This window comes from Talpa europaea, assembly GCF_964194135.1.
Source record: "Talpa europaea genome assembly, chromosome: 7".
Classification (NCBI taxonomy): domain Eukaryota; kingdom Metazoa; phylum Chordata; class Mammalia; order Eulipotyphla; family Talpidae; genus Talpa; species Talpa europaea.
Window position 1 is genome coordinate 58,121,836 of NC_140074.1, and position 14,400 is coordinate 58,136,235.

General features: G+C 41.3%; 1 protein-coding gene across 1 annotated transcript in view; it reads left to right on the forward strand.

Moving 5' to 3' along the window:
• Nucleotides 1–10,523: 10,523 nt before the first annotated feature.
• TMEM38B (transmembrane protein 38B) overlaps nucleotides 10,524–14,400 on the forward strand; it is a gene marked incomplete at both ends in the record, with an annotated part of 32,709 nt that continues 28,832 nt past the window's right edge. Inside the window, one exon of the mRNA XM_084239047.1 lies at nucleotides 10,524–10,635. Within this exon, the coding sequence (XP_084095173.1) occupies nucleotides 10,524–10,635 (112 nt within the window). The remainder of the gene's footprint in view (nucleotides 10,636–14,400) is intronic.

A 14,400-nucleotide genomic window follows, 5' to 3' on the forward strand; every position in this document is an offset into this window, starting at 1 on the left:
ATAGGCTTTCATCTCTTGGATAGAACTTCATCTCTTCATTCCTACAGAGACTGGGCTTTCTCTAGAGAGAGCAAACTTAGTTAGGGTCAAATTACCTACCAAGCCCCAAGCTGCCTAATTTGTTAGAAGATGTCAATCCTCCTTTTCATATAAAATGCATATCAAAAAGTGCACAAATTATAAAAGTGCAACTCCACAGATTTCCACAAAGTAAGCATATCGACAAGATAAAACAAAATCAAGCCTCCAGAACTCCCTCCTCTTCTCCCCAAGAACAACCACTATCCTGAATTCTAACTCCACTGATTAATTTTGCCTGTTTTTGAACTCCATACAAATGGGTTCATGCAGAAAGTCCTTTTGTTTTTTCAATGTCTGGTTTCTGTCTTGCAACATTGTGTTTGAGATTCATTGATATTGATGCAGGTAACAATATTTCATTCATTCTCATTGCATTCATTTTCTTATACGTTCGTCTAAATACATTCTCATATACACTAATTCTCATATACAATATGGTATAGTGTATACATTGCAGATGTACATGTGCTGCCAACGTGAATACAATACCATATGTATTGTACCATATGCAAATACCAATGTAATTACAGTTACATACCACAATTTATTCATCCAAATTTACTTGTGATGGACATCTAGGTTGTTTTGAGTGTAGAGGTTATTTTGAAGAACGCTGCTATGACTTTTGGTGAACATATGTTCTCCTGAGAATGATAGATAGATAGATACCACCTGTTTTCCAAAGTGGCTCTATCAATTTATGCTCTCATTAGCAGTGTAAGAGAGTCCAAGTTGTTTCAGATTCTCATCAGCATTGGTTTTGTCTCTCTTTTCATTTAAATCATTTTTACAAAGCATATAGCAATATCTCACTATAGTTTGAATTTGCATTTCCATGACTATATAGTTGAACACCTCTTCATGTTATTTGCTATTTACATATCCTCTTTGTCAATTACTAATTCAAGTTTTTGCTCAGTTTTGTGGTGAACTTAAAAAACATTAGTTGTCTTTTACTTATTTATGTTTAGAAGTTCTTTCTATTTTCTGGGTAAGATTCCTTAGTTGGAGGTATATTCATCCAGCGAATATCTTCTTTCATTTTATGCTAGAGTGCTTGCCTTGTTGTTCTTTTAATATTGTCTTGACAACTGAAAGTTATTTTAGAGTAATAGAGTAATCCTTATTTATCAATTGTTTTCCTTTAGAATCTTTTGTGAGAAGATATTTTTTTCAGACAGCCAATCTTTTTTTGGGAGCAACTCCTCACCTTTCTGGGAAAAATCTTCACATGGCCCTTGATAAGCATTAGTGTCAGGTGTTTCTTGCTTCACTTTTTCCACCTGACTTCTGCACTGGTAATGTTTGACTTTGTTCCTGCCTGGGGCAGCTGACTTACGGTATTTTGGTGCTCAGCTTGGATTCTTAAAGTCAGCTACAATCTGACTCATCAGACTGGCTAATTATCCACTCATTTGCTCATCTCAACCTCTTCATATCTAATTTTATCCTCAGTCTCTCTTCTGGCTGTGGATTTGCAACAGCTGTTGGTCCAGTTGTCCTAATCTTTGGAAGGGAATGTTCCCAGGCCTTCTGTAGAATATGTCCAGGCTCACCAAGTTAGTTGAATTTATAAGATTGGAGACCCTGTCAAAGACTTTTCCAAACTGAACTAGCAGATTTCAATGTTAGGTGAATTCTAGCTGAGAGAGTATGATAAGAGAACTCCTGGAATACATCAAGAAGGTGCCTTTAGTCAAAGCAATATTACCATCTTCACATATGAAGGGAAGGATTATTATTATGTCCATCTGGGCACACATTCTTATCGCTAGGTATAACATTAAAGTTACACGAACTAAATACGAACTAAAAACAAAACACAAAATAAAAAGGGGGAAAATAAAGAGAAAGGCTATACCGTTTCTGGGAATGCTAAGACAATTTACTGAACTTGCTAAGGTTTATTATCTAAGAATCCTTTTTTTAAATGCACACAGATCATTCTAGGATATTTAGGTCAATCTACTAGAACACAAATTTGAGAGCTTTTTTTTTTTTTTTTTTTTTTAGAGGCATGCTTTATTTATTTGTTTGCTGGTTTGTTTGTTTGTTTTGTTTATACATGCACTGGGTACAGTCAGAAGCGCGGGAGGGAGGGTGAGAGAATTCACCAGAGCCAGAGCGGGGAGCAGAGCAGGCAGAAGGACCGAAGTACACTGCTGAGGGGAGCAGCGGGCGGCAGGAGAGGTCTGCGCGCCATGTGGGACCCTCCTCCGGTGGCCAGGGAGCAGCCGGGGATCGAACCGGCGCCGCAGAGGCTGCGCGCAGCTTCGCAACCCAGCGCTCAACCGCTGCGCCACCGGGGAGGCCCCCAAATTTGAGAGCTTTTATATGGTATATTTTATGGACATTAGATGTGCATTGAATTTATAAGAGAAAATTATGAAAGTCCTTTTAATGTTGGATAAGTAAATTTTGAATAATAATAACTGACATTTATGGAGGGTTTTCTCTGAGGTAGGCACTGTTATTTACACATATTAACATATTTAATCCTCACAAAACCCATAAGGTTCAGGGTTATGCTCACCATTTTAGAAATGAAAAATCTAAGGCACAGAGAAAATTACTTAAAACATTACCAGTGAGCAAGGGGCAGAGCCAGATTTTGACTCAGGATATCTGCCTTTTGCACCTGCTCTCTTACCACTACACCTTTAAATTTAGTCCAGTCTATGTAACTGTAGTAGTTAAGAAAGCAGTAGGAAGGGATGTCTAATTTCATCTAAGAGATCTCAATATTGGAAGAGTAACAGTTAAGATTTATAAAGCAGGGTTGCTGTGTATCAGGTGCTTTGCTAAGCAATTTATATGCATGATTTTTTTTAGATTTATTTATTTATGCATACAAGAGCTGGGGTACAGGCCAAGAGATGAGGGGGGTGAGAGGATTCACTAGAGACAGAGTGGGGAAGAGAACAGGCAGACTGACTGAAATATACTGCTGAGGGGAGCAGCAGGCGAGACAGGAGAGGTTTGCCTCACCATTTGGGTTTCTCTCTGGCCGGCCAGGGATCGAACTCATGCTGCAGAGGCTGTGGATTGCTTCACAGTGTGGTGCTTAACCCCTTGTGCCACCAGGGAGGCCCTATATGCATGATTTTTTAATTTTGAAGACAACACTGAAGGTCGTGCTGTTTTTCCTAAGTTAAAGATGAAGACACGGGCTTATGGAGTTTTACCAACTATTTATATAAAGTTACACAAAAAGTAGACTGTCTGATTCTAGGGATAGTGTGTTCCTCGTTACCATTATTCTACAATATTTCTCAAGATGAGAAAGTTTCCCAAATGCACTCCTTGGTCTAAGATCAAGAAATGCAATCTGATATACTGCTAAGTCTAAGAGAGAGGTAGCTGAAGGGTAAAGGGAAAGACTTTGCCTAGGATCTTATGGGCCCCATCTGAAAGATGAGCTACATGTTTATTGAGTGAATTAACTTTATAAATAACCTTATAGTCCAGCTGACTTAGTGGGGTTAGGAAACACTTTACACAGGGTTTGCCAAGCGGGAGTCCAGTTACCTGAATTGCTTGAAAGGAAAAAAAAATAGATTTCCATGATCAAATCACTATGGGAAACTATCTCCTTAGGTAATTATGATGTCTATGAAAAGGTGTGTTGTTATTAAAAATATTCTTCTTAGCTCTTTTTCCAGAATAAGGAAACTTGTTATTAATTTTTATATGTAGAACTACAAGAATACCCAGCTTTGTGGTTAATAGAAGTTTACAGATTTTACATCTTATAGGACTTACACAGATTTACAGCTATTTAAAGAACATACAATGACTGAGGCAGACAGTGGAATACACATTCTATCCATACATATGTAGACAATTCATGTGCACATGATTAATTAAAGATGACAACCAGTTTGGAGACTTTCATTCCCAATAGCTCAAGAAATTAAAAATAAGAGAGAGAGAAAAGCAATCCACAGAAGGGAATTCAAAGGGCCAGCAAGCCTTGTTTTTCTTCTCCTCTATGTGAGGTACTTCCCTTACTTGGGCAATGTTGACCTTGACTCTCTTTAGCCACTGAGAGCTGCTGTCCTCTGCCCACCTGCTTCTGCTGGACCCAGAAATGCTGAACTTGCTATTCTTCTTGGTGGTTGATGGTTCTACTCATTGTTGCCTTTCAGGAGATTTCTTGGTAGCCTTTCAGTAAATCCTTCACTTTGCTTAAATTTCCCATAACTATCTTCTATGACTTGCAGCACAAGGTATCTTTTTTTTTTAAGGGTTCATTCAACTTTGAAATTTTTATTCTTCTATGGTCTAAGGTATCTGTTACTCTTAGACAGAGATGAATTGTAGCCATCAGTGTTGACAGCATGTTGGTAACACGCCTGGCAGTTATGGCTCTGTTGAGTCATGCAGTTTTGGCCGTCCTTACACTGTTGAATACTAGAGATATTCCCTTTAATAATGTCAGATTTTTAATTAGGCAAATCGACATTTGTTACACATGGAGAACAACCTCTGTTTAAATAGTTTATGTTAGAGGTATAAGCAATGTGTATAGAAAAGGATTTAGTTTCCAATGTGAAAATAAGTAAGCCAAATCAGGTTTTCCAAGTCACCATATTAAAGGCAATATTATTAGATGCACAGAGTCTAAAGAGTTGAGAGTGTACTTAAATTAGTTTATCATTAAAATCTCATGTACCAGCTTCTCACTGTACTGACTGAATTCAGCAGGAACTTGGGGAAAATTGGTGCTCTCTAGCTAATTCTCCTTAATAATGTTAAATATTAAAAAAGTTGAAGTCAAATTAAACAATTTTGTCTTAAATGTCCTATAGTATTACACTATAAATTGATGCATTATAGTTATAAATATGTAGCAAAACAACTTCAGAATGAAAATGCCTTACCAGGATACTAAAGATTAGAAGTGTCATTGGTTTGTTCAATATGAAACTTCCTAGTCATGGACACTTTAGATTTTTTAAAAAAAGTTATTGTTATTATTGATTTTCCAAAGTGAAAGGCATGCCACTCAGTGGGAAGAAAGCAGTATTGCAGAAGAGAATAGCCATGGCTGCATTTGTGACAAATGCTGAATTTCAGGATGTTGCTAACTTGACCCAGGTGATTAAATGAGCAAACTAAGACTAGGAAGGATTATGTGAGTTGTCCTAGAGTTAACTTGACAGTATTTATGGCATGACTGTAATGTTCATACAAAAAGAGGCACCTACTACCCCTCACATCATTTATTTATATCAATAGTTCTAAACAAGGGGAGTTTTTTCTGACCTCTCTCCAAGGACATTTGGGGCATTTTTGGTTGTTAAAATTGGTGCATGTGTGTGCCTGTGCATGTGATGCTGGCATCTACTGGGTAGAAATCCGAGATGCTGCAAATTATCCTCTAATGCATGTTATTTAAAAAAAAAATATTTATTCATTTATGTATACAAGAGCTGGGGTACAGGCCAGAGATGTGGGGGGTGAGAGGACTCACCAGAGACAGAGTGAGGAACAGAACAGGCAGACTGACTGAAATATACTGCTGAGGAGAGCAGTGGGTGAGACAGGAGAGGTCTGCCGTGCCATGTGGGTTTCTCCCTGGCCGGCCAGGGATCGAACTTGAGCAGCAGAGGCTGTGGATTGCTTCATAGTGTGGTGCTTAACCCCTTGCACCACCAGGGAGGCCCTCTAATGCATGTTATATCCCATAATAAAGAATTGTTCAGTCCGAAATGCCAATAGCATTGTTGTTGAGAAACAATTAGCTTCACATTTTTGAACTCAAAATGCTTCAAATATGTTTAGTTAAAACTCTTTCCGATGTTCATACAATTAGATCATTTTTGTTTTCTAATGGATAGACAATAACCTTGTAAACTGATTTCAAGTCAGGAAAAATTTCAATTTTCACACCTCATTTCTCCAAATGTTGCCTTTCTCTGTCACCAGTTCAAAGCTTTCCTTCCTTTCTTTCTCCAATTCCTTCTATTATGGCCCATTTCCTTAGACTAAATAATTGAAGAAGTGACCAGAAGCAAACACAGTAAGCACATTTAAAATTTAGATAGAATTTGTCTTTTTGTGAGATTACTATTTCGTTTTCCAGACTTAGATAACTTTATTTTAAACATTGGTAGGCTCTAGGCAGATGGGACCCCAGCTTATTCTTACAGTTTTGAAGTGAATCATGTTTTAGATTACTTAGAGAGGCTGAGATGACTAATTCATTTCCAGTGGAATGTAAATTAAGGTAAGAAATTAGGATAAGTAAAATGTGTGATTTACCTTAAAAAAAAAAAACTGATACTTTTTCAGTATTGCTCTATTGAAGTTTTTTAATTTAATTACACCCCAGAATGATACCGGCATACATATCTTGACTAGAGATGGCATAAAAATTACTTCATAATTGGCACTTTTAAGTACAAGGATAAAACATATATTGTGTGGAACTTAAGAGTGTTCAAAGTATTTTGTGAAATAATATTCAAGCTCTGCCTCTAAATTCATAACACTATAAATTTCCAAAGATAACAGAATATAAAAAGTATAAGAAGCAACTGAAACAGAAAATGTAAATAATCATAGATGTTGGCTTTTTTTGGTTTGGTTTGGCTAGAGGTCCAAAAATCTTTCTCTAACAGAAAGTGCTTACTTAGGAATCACAGATGTAAAGCTCTTTAGCAAGTCTAATCTTACAAGAAATGAAATACAGAGACTTACTACAATTTCCCCACCTTTAGAACACTTAGTATTTAGTGTGGAACCTCTGACATCCAGCAAAATACCCAGTACATAGAAGACATCCAAAAAAAACACCTGTTGGGCCTCCCCTGGTGGTGCAGGTGGTTGAGCACTGTGCTGTGAAGCTGTCTGCAGCCTCTGCAGCGCCAGTTTGATCCTGGCCTGCCGGCGAGGGTCCCACACGGCACGGCAGACCTCTCCTGTCATGCCCGCTGCTCCCCTCAGCAGTGTATTTCGTCAGTCTGCCTGTTCTGATCCCCGCACTGTCTCTGGTGAATCCTCTCACCCTCCCGCAAATCTGGCCTGCACCTCGGTTCTTGTAAAAATAAATAAATAAATCTTTAAAAAAAAAACAAAAACAAAAACAAAAAACAAAACAAAAAAAAACACCTGTTAAGTGAATTCAAATGAATGGATACATATTCACATTAAAAAAATCAACCTAAGTCTCCCTTTGCAGCACACACTCCTATGTGGCTCTTACCTATCTAGCAGCTTATTATGTCTTTCCAATTTCCTGGTGCCTGCATAATCTGTTGTCACATCTAATAACAAACATGCCAAAGTAAACTTGTGTTCCTCCTACCTGGACCTGATCTTCTTTGTTTCCTATTTGTCTCCAATCACAAACCTCCCACTCACCTATTCCCCATTTTCTTCCTTGACAAATATATTCCCTTTCTCACGTTACAGATTGAGTTGACATTCAGTCTGTTCTGTTTCTATTAAAGTTTTCCCTCCCCCTCCAGGTTCCTGTTCCAATTGTCCTCAGCCTCCACTCGTTTCTGCTTGGGTCAGTGAATAAGCCCCTCTCTGCTCTTACCAATCTATTCCTAGTGTGGGTCAGTGTCCCCAAAATGGTCAGACAGGCTTTTTGTATAGACCCAGCGGAGGCCTCTTGTCACCTTGATATGGGAACCAGAGGTCAATCAAGACCAAGGGAGCCTTGGAAGCTCTGTTACTGTTACATTAAAAACAAAAACAAAAACAAAAACAAAAACGGATTGTTTTATGTGAAGAGTAGGGGCCAGGAGAGTGCAAGGTTAAGAGAAGCTTCTATTCTGGTTGAAATCCTTCAACCCTTCCGGATTGATGAAGAGACCATCTTGTCCTAAGTTTCTGCCCTTTTCGTAATCAAAGGAGCAATAATTGCTTTCCCTTTCATGAGCCAGAAGACTGTAGTTTGGGGGTCTTGGCCAGTTCTCCGTTTATCAGTAAACATGTTCTCTGTAAGGGTGAGGTTACACCTCCTCCTTAACTTTCCTGGGAAGTCTCCCCCTCTCTGTTCTTCATGCCCCAGGACCCAAAACATAGGATACATATTCCTGGTCTGCTCCATTATTCTTTAGAGTTGACAATCATGTAAATCCTCCATAGTATATTATTGTTTTTCCTTTCCTCCATGTTGTTTGATTACTAGTCCAGTTGGAGAGGAACCCAAGGGGATATAGAGTGATTTGTTCTGTATCCAGGCAGTGACCTTATTGCTTGATTATACCTTCCACCACTGCCGTACGCCCAACCTTCTCCAAAAAAAGAACCCCGTTAAGCATAATGGTTAAGAGATTAGATTCTTTTTTTTTAAAGATTTATTTTTTATTTATACAATAGTTGGGCTACAGGCCAGAGGCATAGGAGGGTGAAAGGATTCACCAGAGACAGAGTTGGGAGCAGAATAGGCAGACAGACCGAAAGCACTGCTGAGGGGAGCAGCAGGCTAGACAGGAGAGGTCTGCCTGGCCATGTGAGAATCTCCCTGGCCAGCCTGGAATCCAACCAGTGCTGCAGAGGCTGCAGACAGCTTCACAGTGTGGCACTCAACCCGGGGAGGCCCCAAGAGATTAGATTCTGACTCAGGTATGCCCTAGGTTATAGTGATCAGGTGCTTAGACTCTGGAGACAAACCACCTGGTTTACAGTTGGTCATTCAATGGCTGCCTTCTTTCCCAACCTCATTTCCCACTTTGTAGTCAAGCCCAAACACCTCCCTCTAAAGCTCACCTAGTTTGAAAGGCTACTCACCTTGCCACTCCCCTGAAATAATTCTTCCCTGCGGGGCCTCCCGGTGGCGCAGCGGTTGAGCACTGGGTTGCGAAGCTGCCCGCAGCCTCTGCAGCGCCAGTTCGATCCCGGCTGCTCCCCGGCCACCGCACAAGGAGGGTCCCATGTGGCGCGCAGACCTCTCCTGCCACCCGCTGCTCCCCTCAGCAGTGTATTTCATCGGTCTGTCTGTTCTGTTCCCTGCTCTGGCTCTGGTGAATTCTCTCACCCTCCTGCGCTTCTGACTATACCCAGTGCTTGTATAAATAAATAAATCTTTAAAAAAAAAAAAATAATTCTTCCCTGCTTTGGAACTGCCCTAGAACAGCACCTGTGCTTCTCACTACTACTTTTATACAAATTACTTGTGAGCTTATAACATTTTTAAAAAATTCTCTTAGGAAAAACAAATTTGTCGAGGGAAGGATTTATGACGTTTTCTTTTTGTCTCCAATTCATCATATATGACTTGCACATTGTGGTAGCTTGAGAAATATTAGGTGACTGCATCAATTTACAGAAGTAAATCCAACTACAATCATCTGCCCTTCTGAACTGTTTCTGTTTAGTTAAAATCGTAGAAATCTGTATTAAAACGGGTAAAAGCAATGCATGTAAATTAAGCCTTTAAAAATCTGACCTAATGAGAAACCCAGAGAACTTTTGCTTGTGCTTTACAAGTGCCAAATAATCAGCATACTGGAAATTATAACCTAGAGCCTCCCTAGTAGCAGAGCGCGTGAGCCCTGCGCTGTGAAGCTGTCTGCAACCTCTGCAGTGCAGGCTTGATTCCCGGCCGGCCAGTGAGATACCCACATGGCACGGCAGACCTCTCGGGTCTTGCTCGCTGCTCCCTTCAGCAGTGTCTTTGGTCCGTCTGCCTGTTCCGCTCTGTCTCTGGTGAATTCTCTCACCCTCCCGCAACTCTGGCTTGTATCCCAGTTCTCGTATAAATAAATAAATAAATCCTGAAAAAAAAAAAAAAAGAAATTATAGGGCCTCCCAGGTGGCGCAGCGGTTGAGCGCTGGGTTGTGAAGCTGCCTGCAGCCTCTGCTGCGCTGGTTCGATTCCCGCCTGCTGCCCAGCCACCAGAGGAGGGTCCCACATGGCGCGCAGACCCCTCCTGCCGCCCGCTGCTCCCCTCAGCAGTGTACTTCGGTCCTTCTGCCTGCTCTGCTCCCCGCTCTGACTCTGGTGAAATCTCTTACCCTCTCACGCTTCTGACTGTACCCAGTGCTTGTATAAATAAATAAATAAACCTTAAAAAAATTATACCCCAGAACATTTAAAAATAGTTCTTTATGTAGTTGTTGCAAAAATAACAAATGCACTGTGACGCAAAGTTTGTCCTACACAATGTATTGCTTCTTCACCTTCAATTTTACTCAACCGCGCGTTTTCCCTCGGCTGGCACCGCTCCCAGCATCAAGATACTGGATCCTAATTTGGAGAACGGCCCGGAACCCGCCCACCCCGCCCACCCACTGACCCGCAGCGCGCCCGCAGCTCCGGGACTCGCGGCCCCGCCCCTCGGCGCGTCGGGCCCCAGGTGCCAGGGCGCACGCGCGGGGCTCTCCGGGGCGCGCGCGGCGCGGCCGTCCCTTCCCCCCTCGTCACAGCGCGCGCCTGGAACCCGTCGCCGCCGCTGCCTGGGCCGCCGCGGCCGGTTGTCGTCATGAGTTCTCCGTGGGATGAGCTGACCCTTGCCTTTTCTCGCACGTCTATGTTCCCCTTTTTTGACATCGCCCACTACCTGGTGTCCGTGATGGCGCTGAAGCACCAGCCGGGTGAGTGCGGGGCGCCGCGGGCCCGCACCCCCAGAGTCCCTCGAGCGTGGCCTGAGCCGGGCGGGCGGCCGGGCTGCCGCCGGCTCCGAGACTGTGGTCGCGCTGGAGGGGCTCCAGCAGCCGGCTCGTCCGACCCTAGAGTACAAACGGGGAGACTGAGGCCAGGAACGGGGTGGCCCCGGTACTCTTCGAAGGGGGCGCGGCCGCTTTTCCAGGTCCGGGCGCCGTCCGGGACCTGCCGGCGGTGCCTCCACTTCTCGGAAGGGACTTCACAGGCACCCGGGGCGCAGCTCCGGGAGACCTTGGTCTGACTTAGTCGCCTGGAGTAAGGAAAGGCTGAGGACTGCCCTCCACGTGTGGGAGCTGCGTAAACGCTTCAAAAGCCTCAGGTTCGATCACCCGTGACCCCCTGAACTGGGGGTTCTGCCACCTTGCTCAGCTGTTAGATTGAATCCTGAAGACTCCCGTTCCCTGGCGTCTGAGTGGCAGGCCCTGGGCAGTCACTTGACAGTTTCACTCTGTAGAATGGGGCGAGTGTCCTAATACAGCAGCTTGAGATCGTTTAAGAACACCCTCAAGGAGCGGTGTTTGTGGTTTCCTGTCTTTCACATTAGCGTGCTTTACTTTTGAGATTTTTCTGCCTGCCTTTTGGTTTCATCCACCTGCTCTTTCTTTGAGGTGAGGCGTTTTCGTTGTTTACTTGCTCCACGGCCAAGTTGCCTTTAAACTGCCTTGTCCTACAGAGTGGTGAGTGAGACTTGAGAACAATGCTGTACCTCTCTTACGGACTGCTGCATTAAAAAAAAAAGAGATGTATTTATTTATTTATGCATATGAGAACTGGGTACAGGCCAGAAGTGTGTGTGTGGGGAGGGGGTGGGGGGGTGAGACGATTCACCAGAGACAGAGTGGGGAACAGAACAGGCAGACTGACTGAAATACACTGCTGAGGGGAGCAGCGGGAGAGTCAGGCGAGGTCTGCTGCGCCAAGTGGGTTGCTTCCTGGCCGGGGATCGAACTCGTGCTGCAGACGCTGCGGACAGCTTCATAGGTTGCGTCTTAACTCGTTTCCGCCACCAGGGAGGCCCTGGACTACTGCATTTTTAAACCTTTGGCCCTCAGAAATATTTTTTATTTACACTGAAGCTTGTTGCTCCATCTAAGTCTTTGGTAGAAATTTTGACCTGCAAAGGGGAATGTTACTGTATCAAATTAGGACAGATAATCTGCTTCAGATACTGCTTCCTTGATTTGAAAAGAACTACATTTTATTATTATGCTATATTTAGTATCTGATACTTTCTGCTAGAGGCTAAATCAGAGGTTCTCAAAGTGTGGTCCAGGAACCCCTAGGGTTCCTGACACTTCCAGCTCAAAATTATTCTCATAATAATATGCTGATGTTATTTGCCTTTTCCACACCTTTTCTCATAACTGTACAGTGGAATTTTCAAGAGGTTACATGACCTGTAATGTTGAATGCAGAAGCAGATAGGAGAGTTGACTGTTTCTTATTTGAAGCTAGACATTAAAGATATTTGTGAAAATATAAAGTGTCACTGTCTTTTGCTTTTGAAAGTATTTTTTTATAAGGGATACATAATTTATGTTAAAATTTATTGCATTTATTTTCAAATAAAAATTTCTCACATACTAAATATTGATACATGTGATTCCATAAAAGTTCTTTGGGGTCTTTGAGAAAATTTTTAAAGCATATAGTCATGTAACTACTACTGTAATCATACAGAACAGTTTCACCCCCCAGCCCTGTTTCTCTCTTTCCCCTCTTTTTGGAAGCCTTCCCCCCGCCCCAACCTTTCATCTGTTCACTAATTCTTAGGTGTACACTGGGGTCCTGAAACTAAAAAAATTGACAACCACTCAGTTGATTGCTAATTTTTTCTTTTACTGCGTTACATGTGGTGTAAAAAATATTTTATATTTCAGTACCAGTAACTTGTAAAATAAATAAAAACGATAGAATCCAGAGAAAAGGGTATACCTGTTTACGCTTTTACCAGAAGTGTGTTAGACTTTCTCTGCCCTTCCACAGAATTGGCTGTAATCACTTAAATATCTTGTCATTCTAATAATCAGAAAACAGTTTTTATTTGCATCTGTCATGGTTACTAAAGAGTTTGTGCTTCTTAAGTGTGTTGGCCATTTATATTTATACTTCCAGTTCTGTAAGTCAAATGAGTTGGTCATATTGTTTTTCCTATATTAAAATGTGATTTAATACATTTTAAAAAATCGTAAATCATCCTTACATCCTTGGAATAAAATTTCCTTGATTGAAATATTATTTTAATTCCTTAGGGATTTCGATTTGCTAATACTTTATTTTTTTACTTAATTGGCAACTTTTCTCTGTGCTCCAGGGACAGATTCTCTAGAATTCATATCTTTAGTACACTAAAACTACGTCCAGGGGCCTTCCTGGTGGCCTAGGAGTTAAATCTCAGTGCTATCACCCCTTTGACCTGAGTTCTTTCCTGCTAATGAAATGGCACAGCAGATCTCTCCTGTCTAGCTGGTTGTGCCCCTTAGCAGTGTATTTCAATAAGTCCGCCTGTTCTGCTCCCCAACTCTCTCTGTGGTGAATCCTCTTACCCCATGTACCTCTAGCCTCCACTATTTCTTCGCAAAAAAAAAGAATAAGACAAAAACAAAACTGCATTTAGAGAATTAAATCAGAAACAGCCCACCTCTTTTTTTCTGCTGTTATTCCATTCTTCAAATAAATGGATGGTTTGCCACCTACTACGTAGTAGTAATTATGCTTTTATGCATATTCTCATTTCAGTCCATAGAAGTTATTTTTTATTTCCATTTTTCAAGGTTTAAGGCAGAGATTAGAGGCCCTTGCAAGTGATTACAAAACTCGTATGCAATCACAGTTGCCACTCTGACTTGTGACAATACTAAGGGAAATTAGTGCTAATAAACGCATGCGAAACTTAAACTCATGAAACACTTCACATGTATTTTTTGTCACACCAAATATGTTTATAGAACCCCTGCTTTATAACCAAAATCTCTTAGTGTCTCAAGGGGTTACCATCCTATAATGGAGCTGATGTTAGTGGACAAAATCTAGAATGTGATATGTCTTAAGAGGATAGAATAAAATAATGTGAAACTTGAGGGAAAAGAAAGTTCACTGAACTTTATTTGGAAATGAATATCACATGGGTGAAAAACTTGTCTAAAAGCATTTAGTAAATTTAATTTATCAGAAGTAATCAGTAACCTTGGAATGTATTTTCATAGTTACTGCTCTGATGGGTCTGTTACAGCTCTCAGAGCTCTCTAGAAGTTTCACCCTACAGGTAGAGTGTGATTGAATGGCAAAAGTAGAAAGGAAAGGGTAATTTTCCTTTTACTTCTCGAATACAGTAGTTTCCACTTATCCACTGGAGATACGTTCCAAGACCCCCAGTGGATGCCTGAAACCTTGGTACTACTAAACCCTTATAGTGTATACTGTTTTTTCCTATATATACACGACTGTGATAAAGTTTAACTTGTGAATTAGGCACAGGAAGAGGGTAACGAAAATTAGTGATAAAATACAATGATTATTATAATAAACTAATAAAGGTTAAGTGAATGTAGTTTCTCTCAAAACTGTACTGGACATCGTATTTTTGGACCATGGTTAATATGGGTATCAATCTGTGGAAAGCGAAACTCGGTAAGGGGAAGACTCCTGCAATAGTGATAGCTAGTACATATATTAGAGTAATCCACAAGTATTTG